At 30.7% G+C, this 24,182-nt stretch overlaps 3 protein-coding genes across 3 annotated transcripts; 2 read left to right on the top strand and 1 right to left on the bottom strand.

Moving 5' to 3' along the window:
• The first annotated feature begins 1,066 nt into the window (after positions 1-1,066).
• On the top strand, positions 1,067-4,292 carry LOC145312521 (dynein axonemal assembly factor 4-like). The gene is made up of 4 exons (XM_080151776.1): positions 1,067-1,204; positions 3,061-3,138; positions 3,582-3,609; positions 4,267-4,292. Exons 1-4 carry the CDS (start codon positions 1,082-1,084, stop codon positions 4,290-4,292), a joined length of 255 nt encoding a protein of 84 aa, XP_080007902.1. The 5' UTR covers positions 1,067-1,081.
• Positions 4,293-4,426: 134 nt separating this feature from the next.
• LOC145311674 (dynein axonemal assembly factor 4-like) lies at positions 4,427-13,633 on the top strand. Its single transcript, XM_080150638.1, has 10 exons — positions 4,427-4,539; positions 6,468-6,593; positions 7,016-7,186; positions 8,102-8,193; positions 9,542-9,602; positions 9,948-10,039; positions 10,472-10,516; positions 10,747-10,852; positions 12,890-13,018; positions 13,541-13,633. Exons 2-10 carry the CDS (start codon positions 6,531-6,533, stop codon positions 13,598-13,600), a joined length of 819 nt encoding a protein of 272 aa, XP_080006764.1. The 5' UTR covers positions 4,427-4,539; positions 6,468-6,530; the 3' UTR covers positions 13,601-13,633.
• Positions 13,284-19,068, bottom strand: LOC145311673 (epidermal retinol dehydrogenase 2-like). Its single transcript, XM_080150637.1, has 10 exons — positions 19,012-19,068; positions 18,506-18,568; positions 17,927-18,019; positions 17,418-17,523; positions 17,104-17,179; positions 16,450-16,518; positions 16,036-16,171; positions 15,536-15,654; positions 15,079-15,206; positions 13,284-14,630 (listed from the first exon to the last, which is right to left on the bottom strand). Exons 1-10 carry the CDS (start codon positions 19,051-19,053, stop codon positions 14,410-14,412), a joined length of 1,053 nt encoding a protein of 350 aa, XP_080006763.1. The 5' UTR covers positions 19,054-19,068; the 3' UTR covers positions 13,284-14,409.
• Positions 19,069-24,182: the final 5,114 nt, after the last annotated feature.

Raw genomic sequence — 24,182 nt, 5'->3', positions numbered from 1 at the left:
AACGGACATTAACATTTGTATAGTGTCAGAACTGAATAATCAGAATATAAATGTTTAAGAGTCGAAGCAAAATTGTAATTAAAAGTGTTGAAAAACTGCTTGATACAGGATAATGTTTATCGACATACTTACATTTTTAGGACTTGATAATAGAGTTACTTCACATATAATTTTGTACTTTTGTTGTCCCAGGAATCAGTATACCAAAAATAAGATCAATCGGATAATTAGATCACATAAAAATTGTTGTTAAAAAAGCAAAAAATCAACATGTTTAACCTAGACGTACGGACATTCTGGTAATGATTATGGAGTTGCTACGCTTTATAAATCGTACCCAACTACTACAGGAATCACCATGCAAAGCTTGAAATCAATAGGATAATCTGTATCTTATTTATCTGAATTCAACAAAAAAAAATAATGTTAGTTTGCGCTATGATTGAAGCTTTATGTGGGTTCTAGACTTGTCTAAGGCTTTTGTTATAAATAAGGTTTACTATTCTTTATAGTTTTGTAGCCCCTTTAAGCTCCGGGCGAAACGTATACTGTTGAAAAAACTCAATAAAAAATTAAAACATTAGTTAGATTATTTATAAGAATCTTGATTTTGCACCTTATACCGTGTCCCTAAAGGTTAGGGACTGAGCGATTAATAATGAATAATGTATAGGTGAGAAATGAAAAATATATAATAATAATATATGGATAAAGAAATGATAAAACACTATTAGGTAAGCTTGGCTAAACACACATATATCTTCTGCCAAGTTTTGTTCCATCATAAATCTACCAAAAATCATTTATTGACGTTCGTCTGGATATTTTTTAACTTGTAATAGGTTTTACATTAAACAGAAAGTGCTTTTTCTTAAAGTCCTGGCGAGCAATAAATCCCCACACCCCTTTTTGAAAAATAAAATTAAAGGTTTTTTTCCAGAGAAAGGGGGCCTAACTCTGCAGGGGTACATTCGATATAATAACTAACCCAAAGCAAAAGAAGACAAAATTTATAACCTCAACATCAAAACAAAAGATATAAGCTGAATATTGTTATTTCAGAAATATAAATCAAAACAAAATGCCCATAGTAATAACTAAACCAGATTGGTCCCAGTCCGCAAAGACGCTGAGAATATCACTAGAAATGAAAGGAGTTAAATCCAGTAACATCTCTTGGATTCATACTAATTTATATCTAAAGGTATCTTTATAGTCTAACTAGTGTTTTCATCCAAATCTCTAAGAACTCTGCCCCTGTAGGGGGAGAGATTATTACTTTATGCTGTTTTCTTTCGGCCATATCTCTAAGGCTGTTACAAACATAGCCGTCAAATAGCTTAAAAAACTCCTAAAAGTCTAAAAACTAACACTCCAATAACCTACATTTAACTTCTATAAATTACACCGGTGGCTCCGAATCTAGCATCTATGGGCTTTGTTTTCGAAAGGTTATGTTGGACACAAATCTAGCCTAACACCATACAAAGACATTAATTTAAAATTAGTTAGTCTTAAACCATCTCGGGATCTATGTGAAGTCTCTCCTAATTGGAGAACGCAACCAGTTCATTAGTTAGTAAAATCTTTTAAAAAAAAACTAATAATAGTTCTTTCTCGCATCGTATTATAAACGGCTTTCCGCGGATATAGAATGTACAATTATGAGATTAAAACTAGTTTTTTTAGCCCCGAAGTGCCGAAGGCACCGGCTAAAAAAACTGGTTTTAATCGTATGATTTTACATTTTTATATTCGTAGAAAGCTGGATATAATACGATGCTAGACATAGTTTTTTCGTATGGATGAGAACCGGTTCCTATCCACCGGATTCGAATGAATACGAGAAAAAGCTTTACATACTTTACAATATGTCGTGGCTTCAGCCGTGACTAACATACGTTCCAAAGATCTGAATTGACATCATAGCTGATTTTTTGTCCTGGATAAATGAATGCAACAATAAAATAAATTACTATGGATATACAATTTGAGCATATATGTCCGACTATAAAAGGAAAAAGTTTAAAGTTTTATTTAAATGTAAATAGAAATATAACAAGGAAGACGCAATAATATGACAACGGCTGTGCCTCTAGCATCTTTACAAGGGGGGTTGAGGGGGTGGACTAACAGCCCTAAACATTTAAAATAATTTAATTTAAATTTTAAATATTCGATACCCACGTAATGGCGCCATAAAGAAGATAACTCAAAAAGTTCAGGGGTTAGCGAGAAACAAAAAAAAACATTACTCCTTCATAAATTCGGATACAGCCAAAAGATTATATTTACAACAATTAATACATCCCATATCCTCTAACGCGTGTATAAAAGTAGGACATTAGTTATGGAATAACTCCGCGATCAAAATGAATAAATATAAACATATATTTTATCTCCATATTACATATACCTGTACTGTGTAACTGTACAGTCAGTTTGTTGTCATTAATCTTTCTTTACTCTCACACAAACTCAATTAACTCAAAACTTTTTCAAACCTAATTGGTCGGTGAGTTATCTTTTTTTCTGCTCCACTATCTTTTAGCTCTAAATGTTTATTTAGATCCTTTTTTCTAGTAAATTATTTAAAACCATTTAGAAGGTTTTATTGGGCAATCCCAGCAATTGTTTTTTATTCAAAAGTTTATGCCAGAACCATAACTACCAATCTAATCTTGGACAAACCACATCAAAACTATTATTATTTGTAACCGCCGAAGCTGCAGTCGAGCTCTTTAAACATTTTAATCATCACAACTTTTTTTTTAAATTTCTCCAGTATTTACAAACAAACATATTCAATATATTAATAAAAATAAACTATCAAAGCATGCTAACCAATCTCCTGAGAATTAAAGTTTTACCCAACCAACTATGGTAACTATTCACTCATTTGTCAGTTTTTTTCAAACTTTTTTTCAGCCGGTTACACAATTTTTACTTTTTTCTGTAATATAAAATTTAAGAGGATTTTAAGTTCTAGAAATATACATATGTAGTAACAGAGTTCATTTCACATTATAATCAATAATAATAATCTAATTAATAATTTAGGTATCTCACCCACCATACCTGTTTGAGATAAAGTTATCCGCTTCTGTTCTACCTGCTGCAAATCTAACAGTTTCAAAGGTAAACAACGATTCCATCACTTCCACAAATTATCTCACATTATCGCACATCACAACCACAGAGCAAATTGTTGTTTCATTTGCTTTTGCTGATTTATAAAAATGAATAACCCGCAATAATATACGTTTTTGGCATAGTTATTTTTGTGAACATGAAACATTTTGCGGATCTTACATTATACCTTTCTATTTACATTTCACAACTATTACACACAATATATTATTTGTTAATTTCATTAATTATGGGAATTGTATTTTATGTACATCATATTTTTAAGCATATCTATAACAAGAACATTATAATCTGTGCATAAACTGAATTTGTTACTAGCCTAATTTGGGAAGTGACTTGGTCAGACAAACGTATAGACCCCAGTTAAAGAGTAGATATAATTATATAAAATGAATATATAAAAATGTAAATGAAACCTATTTTTCTTTTAGGATTCAGTAAATATACTACTAGGAATTGGTTATAGATTAAAGCAATTACATCCAGATATTTTCTTTAATTACTCAACATTAATTATTTTTCCTTCTTGGGGCGGATTCGTAAAAATAAAATAAGTAAATCAATGGGACCAGATTTCCTTTTTTCAAAACTTAAATGTGCTTAAAATATTTTATCGGTTTACGTACATTATACATTTTGGGGGTTTTCGAAAAAAATCTTTACGGTGTATTTAATAATTTATAATATTATCCCGCCTCTCCGATTCTATATTTTAAAGAACCCAACTCTCGGTTTTCTTAGATTTATATAATTTCTTAAATCTTTAGAGGTAGAGCAATTAATTCATTTCATAAAAATATATAAAAAATTTTGGGTTGGATTTGATACTAAGATTAATAATCTACCTTTTAAAATAGAGTCTACACCATCCCTTAATGCAATCAAAATGTAACAACAAAATTATTTAGTCGCAATAGATGAAACATTCTGTTGGTTAAAATTTAAAAATGGAATAACCATCCAAATAAAATAAAAATATTCCCTTTTCAGCTGCAATCTGATAATCTGATAATAAAAATGTATTCGGGAGTAAATATTATATTAGCAATATTAATCAAGGGCTTAACTAACATCAAGAAATTGCGAATTAGAAAAAATATAATTATTATGATTCAGCAAAGTATAACAGAATAGAACATTAAACTTCATTTTGCTTCCAAATTTCAGTCACATATATTTATAGTTGAAACAAACAATATTACTGGTTTTTAGCCCGTATTTAAAAAAGTTATTAAAACAGATAAATTTTTATTTCAAAATATTACCAATTATTCCCAAAAAGAAAAAGAAAAAGAAGGAGATTGGGAATTTTTAGGAGAATATTTGAAAGGAAAAGAAGGAATTTCTATTAGACAAGTAGAAGAAGAAAAATATAGAAGATGGTTACAAGTAAGTAAACAAGAAGAAGATGATTAAAGTCCCTCCACAGATTATGACGTAATACGATAGAATAACCAATGAGAGGCCAGCATAAATTTTATCATTGGTATATTACAGTGTATACTGGCCTCTCATTGGCAATTCTATCGTATGACGTCATAATCTGTGGAGGAACTTTAATCATCTTCAAACACAAATGTACACAAATAGATTAGAAAAAATGTTAATTTTACCATTTTTAGGAATATTTGAATATTTCTTCAGAAGGATGGACGGACAAAAAAAAGCAATAGTACTAAAATTAAGATAAGATTTCTGATTATTTGGGGTATTTATCGATTTTTGACATTTAAATAGTATTTGATAATTATATTTATGATAAATAAAATATACAAAATATGTAATTATTTTAATTTGTAAACATTTTAATATCCTGAAACTTAAAAACAAATTTAGTTTGCTTATTTCTCTTCAAGTTATTAAATAAATATTTGCGAATTTAAAAAAAAAATCAAACAAACAAAAAAGATTATAAAACATCAAATGATTCGACGTTTTGTAAACTCAAATATTTACTCTGTCAACTAGTTTAATCCACTAAAAATAAAAGATTGAATGAATTTTTCGAAGGAAAGAAGCTGTATAAAATTTAAAACAAGTTTTAACATGCTTAAGTTAACGATAAGAGTATTATGTGTAGACGCGTATATGCATGCAAAGAAAGACCTATCCTAAATCTCTAAGAAAGCTTTGCTTTTTATGAATAGAGAACAAAAAGATTTAGTTAGATTAAATAAAACTACAAAGGGATGAAGTCATATTTTTAAATTAGATGATCATAAACCGTCGTATGATGTGTAATAATAGTAAGGTTCATATGTGGTTTAGGATAAATTGGGTAGGAGAAAAAATATTTGACTTAAGTTCACGTATAAAGAGGACTGAATATGGCTTCGGTTGTCGACTCGTCGGGCCCTGGAGAAACTAATCATAAAACTTTAATGTAAGTTTTGAACAAACAAATTGAAATGGGATTTCATTTAATTCTTACAATAAAAATAGCTTTGGAATAATATGTTTCACAATCAACACATTTCCAATTATAAAAACTATTTGAAATTCTCTTTTTTTCTCTCTTTTTACCACATACCAAAAGAACACTCAGAATAAAACAAAAAAGGAAAAAAGTTTATGTTGTGTAGAAACAAAATATCTTTAATCTTTTATGGTATTCGACTAATTGTAATTCTGTGAATTATTTACTATCCACACAAATAAAATATTTAGTTTTTCTCGAAACTGATTTATTTATTTTTTCTTTTGGTAGCGTACCTTAAAGTTAAAGGTTTTTTTCAGTATATTTACATTACACAAGGATTCAAAACGTCATGAAATTCGACTATCGCATTTATATTAGTAGTGAAGCTACTTTATTTTTGTCTGTTCCTTCTGTTTTTCCTTCTGTCTGCCTGTCTATCAGTAATGACAGGGTTGTTTGATTTTCATTACTAGCTTTACAACTTGTGTATGAAAAAAAAGAAATTACGTCGAATACCCTAATGAGTGCTGGTAGAGATACAGCTCGTCAATAGTAGTTCGATGAATGTGTGTATACGGGATATGCCTAGCCTAACAGTGTTGCAAAAATGAGTATCACTAGTCCCTATTTGATCTTAATTCACATTATACATATACATATGTAATAATATATGTTATGTACTATCATTTGCGTTTTCACCCTGTAGAATGAATAATGATCAATGAAACTGGAGCTTGGGTTAAGTTTTATGTATTCTGTTTTATCATATATGTGGTAAAAAAGATTAAAAGTTTGGGTGAATTGAAGAGATCGGTTTAGACCGGTTGCGGAGGTAGCTTCAAATAACCATGCCGAGCACAATAATAGCCAATTTTTAAACTTATGACACTTTATTTAGGAGCAAAGCAAAATCTATGATGATAACAAAGGCTTGAGAGAAAGAAAATGTGTTGGCCTAACTATGAACAGAGATGAATCTAAAAGAGATGACATACAACATAGAAAGCAGCAAGCTTTTTCTCAGGTAAAACACTTCAATACTAAATAGTCAATAAGTTTAACGGAAAAATAATAATAATGTACATGGTGCTGAAAGATAAGTAGGAATTTTCATTGAATCACAAAATATAACATTTTCATTTAATTTTATACAAGGCGTGTTGTAAAATTTAGGATCACTAACAGTGCCTGTCTGTAATGCGTTACACGACGAAGCCCAAAATGTACCATTTTTGCACGACTTTTTATTCCTGTGGCGTCATAAAATGAGGGAGATGAGAGGAGAAGTGGGAAAGAAAATCCCTAAAAAAAAATGGAGAATATGACGTCAAAAGTGGTGCAAAAGTGGTACAGTTTGGGCTTTGTCCGTTACTATTAGATTATAAGCTATATCTTTTTCCTATATTCAAATACCTATCCTAATTTGATTTTCACTATAAAATTTAGATTTTAAAAGAAGAAAATGAAACTGAACACAAAACTATTGATGAACAGACAACCTCGGAAAATCCTATGGAAACAAATGGGAGAGAAAAAATGAAGTCCAAGAAAAAAAACAAGAAAGTTCCAAGTCATGATGCTAATTTTGCTGGCGAATTGGCTTTGATAAAAGACCAGGTACATTTATATATGTACAAAAATAGAACTATTCAGGGATGCTTTCTCTGAGTTAAGGGAAAGATAATTTTGCAGAGCACCGTTTTTCCTGAAAATTGTAAAGTAGTAAATTAAAGAAAAATATGTTCAATTAAGACCAAAATAAGCTATTATACATGTGAACGTTTTTATAACAAATTTTAAAAAATTTATTACAAATTGGAATTTTTTTACAACAAATTGGAAGTTTTTTAAATATAAAATTATAAATAAAAAAAAAGGTAACTAACATTACGCCCATATTTGGTGAAGAAAATATGCAATACCATTAATAATATTTGCCTTTCATGCAATATGCATTTTTGCTTAACAATACATAGGGAATGGAAAAAAATTAGGTATGATTGTCTAAACTATGTATATGTTTTTAATCCTATCCCATAAAGTATTGAGTTTTGTCTTCCCTCCTCTTGTTGGTTCTGTTAGAGGTATTATGAAACTATACCTGACTGACCTGAATAAGGACATGTTTCATTGTTAAAAGTTAAATCCAATGTTTTCAAATATGTACATATTTGAATAATCGACAGGGGCTGACTTAATAAGTAAAAAGGTTCATTACTTTTTTAAAGGCTGAATTTTCTGTTAAAGATTCATTTTAAATTTATCTCTATATTTTTATTGGTAAACTAGCGGATGTGCCCCTAGTACTGTACTCTATCGGGATAGGGAAAGCAGAAAAAAGCCTAACACTATCCTAGGACATATGTAAAGGTTTCATTACATGTTGAACTCAATCGGTTCAATAGGTAAAGAAATCTTAAGCTTCAGAAACAATAATTTGATATCTTTGGTTTCTCTTCTGATTTAATCTTTTCATAAATCTAGAATGCAAATTTAACATAAATTTATCTGACCATTGTTTACCTGGCCTAGGATCAATGTTTGCAAAGTTTACCGCCCAGATGTGGTGCAACAATAAAAGTTCACCTCTCAGAGTCCAGTCGTCTGCCTGCCAGAGAATCCAGGTAAAAATTTTACAAGGGCTCGGCGGCTGCAACCTTACTTACTTAGCTGTCCTCGATTGACACTGCTAATATTTTTCAGTCAACATACATAGACAAGACGAAAGACGTCTACAGCCGCAGTTCCTAACAATTGCCGCTGGCTTTAGCTTACAGCTGACAATTTAACTGCAGCAGCCAAAACCCCGATTTAAATTAACTATATATGTCGACATGCACTGGCAATGGTTTTTGTCGACGGAATTGATCAAAATTGGTCATGGTTACACGATATTTTTGCTGGGAAAAATAAGCAATTCCAAATAAATTTTCGATGCGCCCAAATATACTGGCAATTGCCGAGCCCTGATTCATAACAATCTTCTATTTATCCAGGGATCTAAAGGGATAACTTTGGTCGATTAATTGATATACATTCCCAATGATGATGTACAATATTACGCCTTCTGTAGCGTAAAATAAGTAATTGAAACGTTTGAACACTCAACTTAATAAACCAACCAATCACAATTCACTTAAGTCTCCAAAGTTGTTAAGCCTACAAATAAGAAAACATTATAATAAAAATTTAGTGGCTAGTGTAATAAACAGGCCATCGTCCCATATCTCTCTCTCTCTGTTTTCATCTGTTTATCTATCTATAATTATATATATACACTTCAAGTGTAAGTTTTATTTCATGCATACATGTGTGTCTGACTGTCTAGCAACCTCATTGTTTTTTTGGTGAAGAATATCTTGTTTGTTACCCATTTTAAACGGCTAAAATTTTGTTTAAAGATTTACTTGACTTGACCACTAAGAATTATCACCAGAAGTGTGTCTACCTGCTATGATAATTAGGGAGACATCATGACATGACATGTCACTTTCATTGCTACTATTCAAGATAGATGTTTCACCTTCCATATAAAGATATCCTTACATTTGTTTGTTTGTCTGTACCGAAGAATCTCGCTAACTGCTGAACCGATTCGGTTCTCCTTTGCAGGGTAGCTTCTCATAGGTCCCAGGAAGGTTTAAAACTAATTTGGGGGAGGGTACCTCCACCCTACTAAGAGATATCACAAAAAAATCAAAAATTTTAAAAATATTCTTGCTTTTTGTAGAGACTCGAGCGCAACATAGACAATTATTTCTCAAATTAGATATTTGAAGAAGAAAAATCATTTAAAGTGCCACTAGAGGCCTCTATGGGCGTAACCGCTAGTATGAAATAACTAAATATCTCACTTTATTTCACTCTTTCCAGCTGTTCTTTTTATTATTTAATATATGAGCTTCACAACTTAGAGATGTTACCATCCTTGTGTAATTGTATGTTGTCTTAAATAATAATTAATTTTAATAGAAAAGGAGAAGAAGAGGAGTGGAGGAAAAGGGTGGACGAAGGAAAGAAAAAAGTTGCTCAGGTTTAAAACTCATTTTTAAAGAAATTTTAATGTATTAATTGAAATAATGACCGACTAAAAAAATTATGAATTGTTAAACATTTTCTTGGAGAACTAGTATGCCAAAGGTTTAAAACATTGCTATTTGATTATACATTTATCTAAAAGGGACAAAAGTAAAAACTATTTATCTCTCTTTTTCAGTTGAGTGGATTTTTCGTTTTGCTAATTTTACTTGATTTTCCATTCTGAGAAAATCTTGACAAACGTTTAAATTAATTCTGCATATGTGAATATTTCCCTTTCTATACATTTTTTGTATCACTTTTTGTCTTTCTTCTAAAAGATTATCTTATATTTGATTAGATAAATGCTGATGAGAAAGAAAATGAGAAGACGCAAGATTTAGACTATTTTCACAAGAAAGGAGTCAACTTTATTCAATGCGAGGATTATAGGTGAGAAATAATTTCACCTTGTTGAAAACAGTTTGAATTATTTTTAACCAAACGACTGCTATTTTGCATATTATCATTTGAAGGCTCTTAGATAATTTGAAAAAAAAACAAAGACAAATAATGCAGAGAAAGCCTAGAAAGTCTGTCTAGAAAACCAAACGAAGTATTGGTCTTTATTCGCGCTGCGAGTGTGTATTATTGAGACTTGGCTATCATTTATTGACTCGCTTATGCCCGGCATAACGATATACGATCAGTTGGCTGGTCTTTATTACTATAAGTCTTTTAAGAGAGTGTAATCTAAATATTTTAGATTTATTTATCGAGCAATTTAATGAACATATTCAATAAGGAATTATCGACTAATATTTATTATTAACAAAGAAATTGAGAAATATGAATTTCTAAATGAGATTTTAAAAATATTTTCAGATCAGCAGAAAATATTTTGTTAGAAGGATTAAAGTTCTACCCCAAGTAAGTGAAGATTTTTTAAAATTTTGTTTTTACACACAATACCATAACAATTGCGAAGCTTCTCCATATTTTTTATGTCTGTCTGTCCTTAAGAAATATTAGAAAGAAAATGAAGGTTGCCTTAAATTCCAATTTTCATTTTAATCATCCGCCCATCTTAAATTAATTTGAGAGTATACAGTGTTTGCATTTTAACTAATCTTTGATTTAAAAATTATTTTATATTGTAGGAATATAAACCTGTTAAGCAATGTAAGCCTGGTGTACCTTGTACTGGAAGATTGGAACAACCTAAATAAATACTCAACACAAGCTATTTATCTTCTTACTCCAGAGGTCATTTTCAACAATCAATTCGTGTTCTATAAGGCTTAGCTTTCTTCAATCTGAGTGTCTTTCACTTAGATTTCATTCTAGTAATCAAGTAGCTCCTTTTTGTGATTATGCTGGTGTCAATTTCTTAAACTTTCAAAATCTTTTTGATGAAATTGAAAAGAAAATACCTGTACATGTTAAATATTAAATGTGTTTGTTTATATTAATTATTAATAATTAATGCCAATTGTTTTATGTAAGTATTTTTCATTTAATCTTTGTGGTCTTGTCTATTTCGACTGTGATGCAAGTCTTGGGTATTATGACTTGTCTTAGAGACATAATTATTATGTAATTAAGTTTCATGAATGATGAGCCTTTTTGAATAAATTGTAAGGCAATTTTTTTTACCCTCCAAAGTTTAAAGGGGGGTTAACACACTCTTATCCCTTCCATATGGAGATATTTTTATTTTCTTTAAATAAGATCTGCGAAATCTTTGGGTACTAACATCGATACATCCATATATTATTATGTATATTTTGTATTCAGTATGTAAATGTATATATGTAATTGTATATATGTTGTACTGTAATAAAGTAAAGAAAAGCTTGGAAGATGAAGCATGCATAATTTAACAACACACAGGCAGATAATGCAAAACTTTTACAAAACTATCTTCTTCTTGCTTTATTCTTCTTTTGCATGAATACAAAAGTTATGGTTAGAAAAATTAAACTTACATAACTCAGGGCTCGGCAATAGCTATGATTTCTTTTATTACCTGAAAAAAAACTAACTTATAGCTAAAAAAATTGAAAACGGACTGCGAATTTAAGGGAAATAGTTGCGGTAAATTAATAAAAAAAATCCACCTGGTAGTTTCTGTTTCAAACAAACAGGGTCTGAAGCTGTAAGTTTTTTATAAGTAGTTTGCGAGGCTTGGAGATGCGGATAATGGCGGCTGAACGTTACAGCCTATTGTCCTAAAAATGGTATAAGCAGCTTTGGTTATTTGGCCTTTTATATAACGGAGAAAAAAGATATCTCAATGTTTTGTAATTGACAGGACCATTAATTTTCAATTATTGTACAAAAGTTATTTTATTAATAAATGCACTCTTTGTTGTATAACTTTTATATAACAAGGGGGACAACATCCATATAAGCGAATCTCTGAAACGGTAAGACAAACGAACATTAACACTTGTGAAGTGTTAGAACTGAATAATCAAAATCATAAATTATAATTTGGAAACAAATTTTTAAGTAAATTTGTTGAAAAACTACTTAAATACATGATAATATTTATGGACATACTTAAATTTTTAGGACTTGATTATAGAGATGCTTCGCTGATAACATTGTACTTTGTTGTCCTAGGATTCAGTATTCCAAAAATCAGACCAATCGGATAATTTTATCACATAAAAATATGATGTTAACATGTTAAAAAGCAACATGTTTAAAATGGACGCACGGACATTCTGGTAACGATTATAGAGTTGCTACGCTTTCTAAATACTACAGGAATCATCATGCAAAGTTTGAAATCGATAAGTAAATTCTAACATGCATAAATTAACAAAAGAGCTGACCGTTACGGACGGATGGACGGATCTACCCTAATTATAGAACAGCTATGCTTTTAAAACTAAGGTTTTGTATCAAACCTATTTATGATTATATTCCGTTCATTTTGTTCATTGTAGATTTAAGCCTTATAGAAATGAAATTTGGAAAACAAGGTCCCTTTATATCCCTTTAAATTTTAATTGGAAATTAAACTGATACCTAAAGTTTTATAATTACGTTTTTTGTCTTAAAACATGTGAGGCCTTTAATGAATTAATTTTCTTATACAAACTAGCATGTCCAAACTTTTCTCTTAATAATCATTATTGGGTATGTACGTACATCAAAATATCGTCAACTGTCTTTTCCCATAAACTCCCTGGTAAAAAATGTTAAACTGTATGTGATTGTAAATTTTGTAAAATTTTCAACAAGTATTCACCATTGATATTCAATAGTTATTTAATCTTTTTTTTATTTTAGGTACCTGAGAATATTGGACAAAAGGGGAAGCTGTATTGTAGAAGAGCTAATTGCTACATTCAGACTGACCAGCTTCATAAGGCTTTGGATGACCTAAACGAAGCTGTCCGGCTGCTGCCGCAAGATAAGGTATAACCAGCGGTCTGATCCACCAAATTAATTCTATTTAAAATTGATGAAAATTTGAGGATTTTGGATTGGGATTAAATTTGGGTAAACTTGTTTTGTGATTTAACTAAAGGGTAATGGGTAGGAAGGGAAAAAGTAAAGGTTGTGATTTAGGGGGTAATTTTCATTTAAAATAAATCGTCAGAATCCTGGACCCTCGTCCAGGTAGGTATAATAAGGACAGATTTAATAATAAGTAGCGCAACAACGAAAATTTTCAGTAACGAACAATCAAATATTTATTAGTTGTTGAGTAGGTATACAGCTTACAGTAGGATAAAAATAATACCCTTGCTTGAAACTATAATTATTTCATTTTTACGTAATTGTTATCAAATACAATGAAAATATCAATAAAAAATAAGTGTCATAATAATTATTTTGAATATAACATTTTTTATATTTATAACTAAGTACATAATATTTTTATACACGTTAAGAAAACATTTTTGATAATTAATCAAGCCTTGTTTATTGTTTCAGAGAGTGAGAAAAGACAGAGATTCATTAAAAGAATTCATTTCTGAACAACATGATATGTAAATAATTTAAATTGTAAATAAATTTATGAAAGTATTTTTATATTAGAAATTCATTGAAGAGTAATAAGATATAATTTAAATTTGGTAAATATTACTAATGTTGCTAATTAGATTCTTCTAAAATAGACGATACTAGCGGGTGCACCCCTAGCCTATAAGGACAACCCAAAGGAGATAGTCACACCTTCTACCTTAACAGTGTTACTTTAAAAAGTTTGTTAATCTTGATTGAATATATTTTCTCTATGATCTACTTTTCTCTTATATATTCTCTTATTTAAAATAGTAAGGTTTTGTAGATATTCTGTTAAGATCTAAATCAATCAAAATAACAATTTAAGGAATCTTTATATAGGCCATGGAATGGTTTCGGCGCCACTAATATTTTTTTTTTAAATGAGAAACCAAAAAAAGAGAGACAAACAAACATACTCCTCCTTCCTTTATGTCAAAACTAGCGGCTACGCCCCTAGAGGCCTCTAGTGGCACTTTAAATGTTTTGTTTGTTAAAGTTAATTTTTTATGTACGATACCACCTTATTTGACGTTGAAGTCTCCCCTAAATTTTTAAAAATTTCGATTTTTTTGTCATTTCTCTTGGGAGGGTGGTGGTACCCTCCCCCAAAATAGTTACAAACCTTCCCGGGACTTAATGAGAAGCTACCCTGTTAAGGAGAACCCGATCGGTTCAGCGGTTAGCGAGATCCTTCGGTACACACAGACAGACACACAGACAGACACACAGACAAACATCCTGTTACTTTAGTATAAGGATAATACATAACCATACCATTTTTTTTATAAATGTGTCTATTCAGTTGGATCAATGCCCGTATCAAAAAAGTCTGTTATCAACAACTGAACTTTGGCCGGTAGAATTCTCACAAAGTTTGACACGTGATAAAATATTTCTGGGATGAAGACAATGGCAGCACGCCTTCGCAGAGCGTTGCATATTGTTTCAGCAGCTGTAGGTACATCTACAACACCCATGTATCCAGGAAATCTGATCCGATGCCTCTTAACCATCCCTAGAAAAATATCAATTACAAAATATGATACTTTTATATGATCGTATGTATGTCAGTCTGTATGTAATGACAGTGGCGTCTATTTGTGAATTCGTTGCAGTTGTTCATAAATCAATGTCTTTATCTGCTCTACATCAATAACTTTTAAGGTCAAGACTCAAGATGTCAATTTAAAACCTCACACATGAAACAAAATTTGATAAAAATAAATTTTGGTGGCATTTATGTCTTCTTTCTTTAAATAAACAGTACCTTTTCATTAAATATACCAAAGTATAATTTAATTAATTATGACATTTAAGTCATTATCCTTATAGAATTTAAAAGTTGTCGCAAACATAGGTATTTAATAAAATAAAAGAAAAAATTATGTTGTTTTTAATACCTGTTCCAATTATAAGTACCTGACTGGTTTTTAGAATATTTCTAGTATATTATGATTACATACCTGTACCAACTATGAAAGGACTGACCAGCATGAGGTGTAGCCTGTTTCCGGGATAGGTTTGGCGCAACTCAATGTATAGAGATTCCATCATCCCACGTATGGCAAACTTTGAGGAGGAATAGGGTAACCTACAAAAATTTTTTAAAATAATGAAAATTTCGCTTTTACCAACATAATCTTTAAAATTTTCTGTTCTCTAAACCAAACTTAGATATAGCATTAGATCTTAATCTAAATCTCAAAATAATTTCAATACTTCACTTGACTTATGTAAGATGTACATTGTCTATTTATAGCTAATATAATGCAAAATCAAGGGCTTGGCTGCCACGTGTCAGCTACCTGTAAGCAGAATAGAAATCGATGTATTCAAGATTTTAAGAAACTCCTCCTGATATGAAAATCTGAAACCTGGAGTAAAAATTGATGACATACTCGGAGCTAACTAAAAACTTACATATTTGGAGCACCCGCGTGTCCAGGTAGACCGCACATGAACACAACACTTCCATGATTATGCTTGATCATGGCTGGCAGAAATTCTCTTAGACACCACAACTGACCAAAGAAGTTTACCTAGATATTAAATCAAACTAACAACATTTATTATAAAAAAGAGCGGTTAACTGTTTTTCAGTAATATTTTTTTAATGTACATTGAATATAATTTTTTAAAGACAATTTGTTTGTAGTAGTCATGTAACAACAGAAACAGCTTATGACGTCATACAATACAAATGACCTATGATAGGCCAGTATATTATGTATTGTAATTGACCAATTGTAAAATGTTTACAGGCCTATCATTAGTCATTTGTTTTGTATTGCGTCATTTTTAAGCTGATTCGTAACAACTATTTACATTTTCCGTCTTCTTTATTTTGGTCAAATAGATGGGGATAATTCTGCTCGAGGAATGGCAGTCATACTAACATATTTTATTAAAAATTAACCTACATTTATAGTATCCTCAATTTCTTGATCCGAGAATTGTAGAAATTGTTTGGCCACCATGATTCCAGCATTGTTAAATAAAATGTTGACGTCCCCGACATCTTTTCTTACTCGCCTACCAAGCTCTTGTACTTCCTCTCTTTAAAAAAACTTGTCACTTTGAAACGAACATGAAAAAAAAATTGAATAGAGGTATCATAGTTTAGACCTGTGTAAGGGCCAAGATAAGTCCCCTAAACTACATAAGTTATCTCTATAGTTATAATTCAAAAATACAAAACTTTAGTAGCATATGGACCACTATACTAAATTTTTAGTAAAAACTTATTTTTGATGATGCTTTTAGGTTAGGTAAGGTTAGATTCTGTAAAGGTTAGAACACTTCTCATTTTTAGCATACTTAAAAATGTTACTTACTTTTTACTAACATCGCACTGATAAGCCCAAGCTATTCCTCCGCGTCTTTGGATTTCATCTGCAGTTTTCCTAATAAAAGAAGACATTGTGAGCAAGTTGGTCTAAGAAAACAGTTCACAAAAAAAAAATTCTTAAAAAATTGTTCGATAGAAGCGAACCTAATCCATATTCCATAACTCGAAATTTTTGTCCGACCGTCCTTCTTTCTGTGAGTAACAGAATGGAAGAAACGTAAATTTCTCAACTTTTATTAAAATAAACAGCTGAAATTTTCAGTGAAGACACCTTGTACCAATGAAAAACAGTATATAATTAACTTTGTCTGTCAGTCTGTCGGCCTGCCTTAAAAAGACATAAATGTATAGTGATGTAAGGTTTAGTTATTTCATATATACTTACCATATATTTCTCTTTCTTTTACTCCCTCCATCACATAAGATCACTGGAACATCTGCTCTTTAGCTCACTTTGTCCGTTTTTTCATCAATAATTCTTTTGGGCTTCGTTATTTATGGATGTTGGCATCCTTGTTTTTGAATCGATTGCTCGAATTAAAAAAAGTCGAAATTGTACGTGACAAAGCATTGAAAAAGGTAATAAAGAAATTAAATAAAGGTAAAAAATATTCGGTGCTTTCCCTTAAAATGTTCGTACCTACAAGTTGTTTCATTAATATCTACACAAACAATTATGGCACCAAGGGCTGACAGCTTATATGCTACTTCCTCACCTAAACAATATTAAATTAAATCTTTCAAACTAATAATCTATTAACTAAATATGTGAATAACATGAAAAAAATGAAATATGGGGATGCTGATTGGGCTTTTCAGCTGTGAACTTAAAATTTTTTTGTTAAAATATTAATTGTGGAGGTTTACTAAACCCATTTTTAAGTCAACCTCCCTAAATTGATTAAGAACTAAGCCACTATAGGAACATATTGTACGAGTTAAAACAAAAATGACCTATTCCATGACCAGCGCCAGTTATCATCACAACTTCACCACTAACAGATCTCAAAGGTCTTGGGTATATACTTCTGTAGCTCAATCTAATGTATTCTCCCAAAGCCTGAAGTAACACAAATGTTAATATTATTCCTATATAACGGTAACATGATGTCTGTGCAAAAGAGTAGAGAAAGTAGAAAATAAAATTCTTCACTTTGCTTTTAAAAACTAAAATTAAAAATCGAGGGTCCCCACCGCCCCTTCACATGTTTTCCTTAAGTGCCACTAGATGCCTCTATTTGCGTATCCGGTTGTCTGTAAAATTCTAGTATAACTTCCAACATGAATTAAAGAAAGACGACTTTTATACGATCTTTGGCAAATTTCAAATATTTAACATTATTTTTCCCATCCATACATGTTCTGGTAGTCTTTCAAGTGGTAGAATTTTTTGTTATAAAATGGATTTATTTTTCTTTGTAAGAGTACATGTTGATTTTCACTTGAAATGAATATTTATTTACCTTAAGAAAGAAAAGAATAACATCAATAGCTAGGATAAGATGTCTGTAAACAACAACAGATAAACTTAGCATTGTGTTCATCATTCCTCCGTCCTGTACAAAACAAAAACAATTTTATAATGTCTATATATATGTATGTATAGTTATTTAATGTGATTTAAAATACAATGAATAATATGTCCTAATTTATCTTTAGAGAGAGGGAAAAAAGGAATAGCGATTTAATTTTCGTTGTCTTCTCCCTCCTGTTTTGTGTGCAATATATTAAAAAGTGCAAAATTGAAAATTTAATCTGTGACGACCATGAAAAGAAATATTAAAAAAACAACAATTCAAAAAAAATGATTGTTATCTAACATATAAATTAATATACTCTAATAGCTTTGACTCAAATCCAAGAGCATATATTATATGTATTTCGTCATATTTTCTTCTAATGCCAGCCCCTGCGGTGGACTCTAACCCTGCGGGACAATCACCTAACCTAACCTAAATAACCTTTCAAAAGCTACTGTAAAAATACGACGAAACACGCAACTTCGTTTCCTTCACATGACGCAAAGTTATTTTATTGTTTACCTGGAAAACAGTTTCGGTGCTGGAGGTATCCCTGTCCATTGAATCCATGGCGGATACATGCAACTATAAATATTATCATTTCAACTACAATTTGGTATATTTAGCAAATAACAGTAATTTATCCATGCATTGTAATACCCGTGGATACAAAAATGTACAATTATAAGATTTAAAACCAGCTTTGTTAGTCCTGAGTTGCAAAAGGCATGGGATTAACAAAACTTGTTTTAATATTATGACTGTACATTTTTATATTCGTAGAAAACTGGATATAATGCAATATGATACAAAATTTTTCAGTGTGGCTGAAAACTGGCTCTTATCCACCGGATATTATTCGGTTTTGAAGCCATTCTGGTTAGTTTTTAAAAGTGAATTTACTACTTCAAAGGGAAAAAGAAAAGAGTGTATGAATAAATAAATTATATACTGAATTATAGAGTGTTCATTCTATATTAATATATCAAATTTTCTTTTGTCAATTGTTTTGTAAAATGGCCTAAAACCTGCGATTGTAGCTCATCCTCATAGCTTACTCTTCTCACCATTTTGATAACATTTAGTCTGTAACAAAAAAATTGGAATTAAAGTAAGTGTAAGATTTAATCAAGTAAAAACATTCAAACAACATCCTAAAGTACTTATTTATTTACCAGAGAAATAGCTTTATCATTAAATGTCTCTTACTATGATAATGAATATAGTAGATGCTATCAAACAAAGTAATGGTTTAGCACTGATAACTTTTATTGAAATTAAGGATTGCAGAAGCTTTTTTCCTCTTCTTAACACTAGCTGGGGACCAAGCTTCCTATTACCAAATATAACCCAACCTTTCATGAACCAAAGTAATAAACAAACAAACGAAAAACTACACCCACCAAAATTATTTAAAATTTTTTTTTGAAAGGGGGTGTGGGTATCAGTGTTCACAAGGATACTTTGTGCAATATAAATAAGAAAAATAAACAATAAATTACAAGACAACCATATTTTATGCTTTATGCAACAACATCAGGCCCAATTGGTCCAGCAGCTTAAATCAGATACAACTATAGTTATTGCCGATTCGAATCATGTAATGTTTTTGTGAAACATTTTCCTTTATTTCCTATTAAATTAGTTTTCATAAATCCGCAGTTCATGTTCTAATTCAAAGCATTTGCTTCTGGAAAACTGATGTTTCTTTTTAGTAGCACAGCTAACCTGCCATCGTGGTTAACATGTAGCACATCCTTTCGTCGTCGGGGAGGTGATAGTGACAGGATCGAATCTCGACTTAAACCGCGTCATAACAAAATATATTAAAAATAGTTCTTACTGCTGCTATGTTAGGTGCCCGACATTAATAGTTGGAGTAGGGGGAATGCCTTGTTCCAAAACAGGTGCAACTCACTACCACTCACAGTTAGGACTTGCAGACAATCAAAGAGTTGGTTGTCTGATGGGTGTTACTCAACCTAATACCAAGGGTGTTTGGACTGAAAAGGAGAAATTTGGCTCCCCTTAGCTATTCTGGGTTAATGTACCGGATGTTAGAGTGTTATGGACAGCAGTCTCGCCTGTATTAAGTCATTGATAGGTAGTAGCACAGCTGCTCTATGATTGCATAACTGTCCGTCCGTATATCAGAGGTAACTTACAGAGGCGACTCTAAATTATGGTTTATTGGAAATAACTTGTATTATAGAATGGTAATTATCCCTGAGTATATTGGTATCTTAAAAATTGATTTCATTTTGATTTATTTTAAGCACAAAAAATATTTCTATATTTCATATTTAAAATATGCTTTTCGATATTTACATTCTTTGATATGTTTTATAAGGAAAAATATATAATATGTTATGAATCTATTAACAATGTTTTTCACAAACTTATAACATATAAGATAAAGAATTGTTTATAACTGAGGAGAGACAGCTTATATCATCCAATAATTTGTTTATCACCTAGAAACTCATATCAAACTAAAAGTAATTTCTATCATAACACAACGTTTTTAGATAACCCAAGAATGAATACATATTTTTGTACAAAAATGAAAATGCTAACATATTTTTAAAATCAAAAGATAAATCAAGTTTTTTTTAAAATAAGAAACATTGACATGGCAATTATTCGCGGATAGGAAAATACAAATCATAGTATTAATTCATGATTTGCCTTTTGAGGCCAACAAAACAAAAATTTATCTAATTTCTTTTCCTTTTTCGAGAATACGAATCAAAACATGTTCTTTAGTATGGCTTCAAAACGGTTTTAATTCAGTGGAAATGGGTTGGATTCGGATCCACACTGAAAATAATAATCTTCTGTAGATAAAGAAAAGGACACTTTGGTAAAATTTCTGATTTTTTATTAAAATCTATTTATGACTATCTCCAAGTTTTAAAAACTTTTTTTCTTGTCCATATATGCGGGTTTTTACTAGCTTTAACTAACTTAAAATTTTTTGGGGCTCAACAACCTCGCTCCTTAAACAGCCCTAAACATTTCTGCAGACTCTTTTTTAAAAATATATATAATTTTTTTTTTTTTTATCATAGCTTCACTACAGGCTTTTGATAAAAAAGAAAGAGATAATATTTCAGCCTCCCAACTATGAATGATGATATTAGTTAGTGTCCAAAGTATAAATGATTGAATAAAGTTCAAATAATGATGATATACATATATGTATTTATTAAAATGAATTTGATAAGAACTCCAAATGATAAAAACTTCACCACGCTGTTAAATCCTTTAATAAAGCCAAGAGGGTTGAAAAATAAAAAGCTACACCCTCTTAAACTTAAGGGGATTTTTAGAATAATAACTGCAGTTGTAACCTTCCCGCGATAATTTACGGATTCAGGGACACTTTTGAGTGAGTGGGTGGACACCCAAGGGTTGTGTCCACCCCTATAATACTAAAAACACACCAACATGTTGTCTGATACTGGATGGAATTATTATATGAGAATTAATATGTTTAAAGAGCTGCAACATTTTTTTGAGGTTTTATGTGCAAACTTGGTAAAAAACATTTATGACAGACAGACATAAGGGCGTAGCTCAATTATTTCCTTACTAAGTTATAAGCTAAAACTTAATCTTACCTTCTGTTCTTTCCCTCTGTAACTCAATTTATGTCGTAATGTTTAACTTATAATTTCAAGCATCTCCGCTGCTATTGGACATAATTGTCCAAATAAAAATAGAAAAAAAACCGTAGCAAAGAATGTGAAGGAATATAAAAAAGATTCCTTATTTAGGATTGTTTTAATCTTTCCAATTAAAAAGTTAAACTCTAAAAAAACTAATTTAAACTATTTTTGTATTTGAAGTATTTTAACACAATGACGCCATAGTTGTAAATTAAACAAATTAAACTTTTTATACTTTTTTTATGGTGTCATATATATAGTATTTGATACAATAATGCTAATAAAATAGTTAGCAGCAAAGAGTTAATCGCGAGGAAAAAAACACATGTAGCCACAAACTTTTCTAAAATTTTTGAAGATTTTTCCTGCATATAAAATATTGAACTTTTATAGCGAATCACAAAGATAATGAGACACGTAGCACTACCTTTCAAAACTAAATGGCAAAAACATATAGTGTTTAGTTGGACGTCATAAATTAAATTTAAATAAATTAATTTAACTTATTCTGCTTTGTTAGAAAAAATTACTGAAACAACTCGAAACCAATTAATACCAGCTAGATTAGAAATTTTCCATAGCCATAAAGAAAAATTGTAACGTTTTACAGACACTTTTCTATGAGAAGAAGGGTCCAACAAAACAGGAATTGCTCTTATAATTTTTAACATAACCATCCGCGGAAAGCTGTCTATATTACGACGCTGTAAATAACCATTTTTGTCCATAAAATATCGAGAGAGAAAAAAGTACGAAAGGAAAGCTAACTTAAACTTAAGATTAAAATCAATAATCTTGATTATTTTTGAGAGACTTATCTTTAAATTTTCATGTTGTTTTCTGCAGTTGTTATGTGTTATGCCTAAAAATACATTTGTTTATTATGTTATAAGATGTATTTTATACAAATATATTCCGCTCTCTTTACCTTTACGGAGAGAGATGTATCTGTGAGCACACCTGAGACTTGAGTAGAGCAAAAGGTCATGTATAAAGGTTGCACATTTAAAGGCACAGTATAGGAAAAATAATGAAATGTTTGCATTTCCAAGATTAGAAATAAACAACACTAAATAATGTTGAATTAGAAATTATTTTTGATACTTTTTTAAAAGTTCACATTTAATTAAGAACATCCAAGCTTTTTGGGGCGGAGAGGGCTAAAAATCTTTAAAAGGGGGTGTGGGTAAAATATCGCGCAAAGCTCGTGAGAAGTTTTTTTCTCCCCTCAACAATTTATTTTCATATAATCCCCTAAAACAATTTTTGTAGGGTAGATCTAACTAACATTTCAGCTAGCTACCATTTCCACCCTTTCCAATACCACTAGTAAAAATTTCTCAACATAAAACCCTTAAGAAAATCATCAGGGAGCTAAAATATATTTCGGATATCATTCACCCCCCCCCCCCACTCATTCTTCTTTCCCCTTAATTCCTTCAACCTAGATTTTGTGTACGCCAGAGAAAGTGTTAATGGTATTCTGTAAATATTTCTCAAACTAAGAAACAAAGTTTTTGTAAAAGTAAAGTTTTTGAAAAGAAATAGTAAAGCAACCTGTTTGGTGAACTTTGTGTGTAGTGGTGTGAAGGTGCTCTGAGTCTCCCCACAGACAACAGTTACAGTAGACACAATTTCTAGAGAGATATAAACCACTCTTTCTCGAGCACACACACACACACACACACACACGTCTTTCTGTTTAAGAGAAACGGAGTGTTGAAAAAAGGGAACTGTTGTTATCAAAATATAAAAAGGTAAATGGATGGAAGGATATTAAGCGGTTGTGTAGCGGTGTAGGGGGGGGGGGGGTGAGGGTTAATTTGGGGCGCGGGTAAAATTGGAACCATTCAACCTGCAGAAAAATCAGTTTAACGCCAGGTCTTTACCTTTCATTGTCAAATCTTTACAATCAAGCTGGATTTATAACATTTAGACAACAGTTTCAGTGAATTACAAAATTAATCTGAGCATGAATCTAATATAATAATTTCTCGTAGCTGTGACAAAATTTATAATTAGGCTCGAATTAATTCATTACAAAAGATTTAATTTCAATAATTTAAGAAGACTTTTTGATGTGTTTTTGATATGTTTGAAAGAAATAAAATTCAGGTTTAATATATTTTAACTTGTTATTATTTCAATTTAAATTTCCACCATATTATTAATAGTGAAGCTACTCTATAATTTGGAATTTCCGTCTGTCCGTATGTCCGTCTGAAACGTTTTGGGGTAAACGTGATTTTCTCGGCTCCTTTTCAATATAAACGTGTAAAATTTTCAGGGACTAAATAAGTTCTCATCCTTCATATTTTCATTAAGTTTTATTAAGATATGTCAATTATTTGGGGTGCTAGATCGATTTCTTGACTTTTAAGTTTTCATGATTTTCTCGAGTCCTATTCAAGACAAGAGTCTAAAATTTTCAGGGATTAAATAAGTTTAAATTCTGCATACTTCTATAAAGTTTCATTGAGATTTGCTTATTGGTTGGGGTGCTAGATCGATTCCTAGTTTTTAAAGTG

The sequence above is a fragment of the Acartia tonsa genome, chromosome 2, assembly GCF_053477335.1.
Source record: "Acartia tonsa isolate MP-2025a chromosome 2, ASM5347733v1, whole genome shotgun sequence".
Lineage (NCBI taxonomy): Eukaryota > Metazoa > Arthropoda > Copepoda > Calanoida > Acartiidae > Acartia > Acartia tonsa.
The sequence above is the reverse complement of the archived record's forward strand: the minus strand, read 5'-3'. Positions and strand labels throughout refer to the sequence as shown.

Coding starts and splice junctions, on each gene's coding strand:
- LOC145312521 (XM_080151776.1), top strand. CDS start 1,082: ATGCCCATAGTAATAACTAAACCAGATTGGTCCCAGTCCGCAAAGACG. Junction 1,205..3,060: donor ATACTAATTTATATCTAAAG/GTATCTTTATAG, acceptor TTAATAATTTAG/GTATCTCACCCACCATACCT. Junction 3,139..3,581: donor CAAATCTAACAGTTTCAAAG/GTAAACAACGAT, acceptor TTTTTCTTTTAG/GATTCAGTAAATATACTACT.
- LOC145311674 (XM_080150638.1), top strand. CDS start 6,531: ATGAACAGAGATGAATCTAAAAGAGATGACATACAACATAGAAAGCAG. Junction 7,187..8,101: donor TGGCTTTGATAAAAGACCAG/GTACATTTATAT, acceptor TACCTGGCCTAG/GATCAATGTTTGCAAAGTTT. Junction 10,517..10,746: donor GGATTAAAGTTCTACCCCAA/GTAAGTGAAGAT, acceptor TTTATATTGTAG/GAATATAAACCTGTTAAGCA.
- LOC145311673 (XM_080150637.1), bottom strand. CDS start 19,053: ATGGTGAGAAGAGTAAGCTATGAGGATGAGCTACAATCGCAG. Junction 18,569..19,011: donor AGGATGAGCTACAATCGCAG/GTTTTAGGCCAT, acceptor TAATATTTATAG/TTGCATGTATCCGCCATGGA. Junction 15,655..16,035: donor AAATTGAGGATACTATAAAT/GTAGGTTAATTT, acceptor TTTAATATCTAG/GTAAACTTCTTTGGTCAGTT.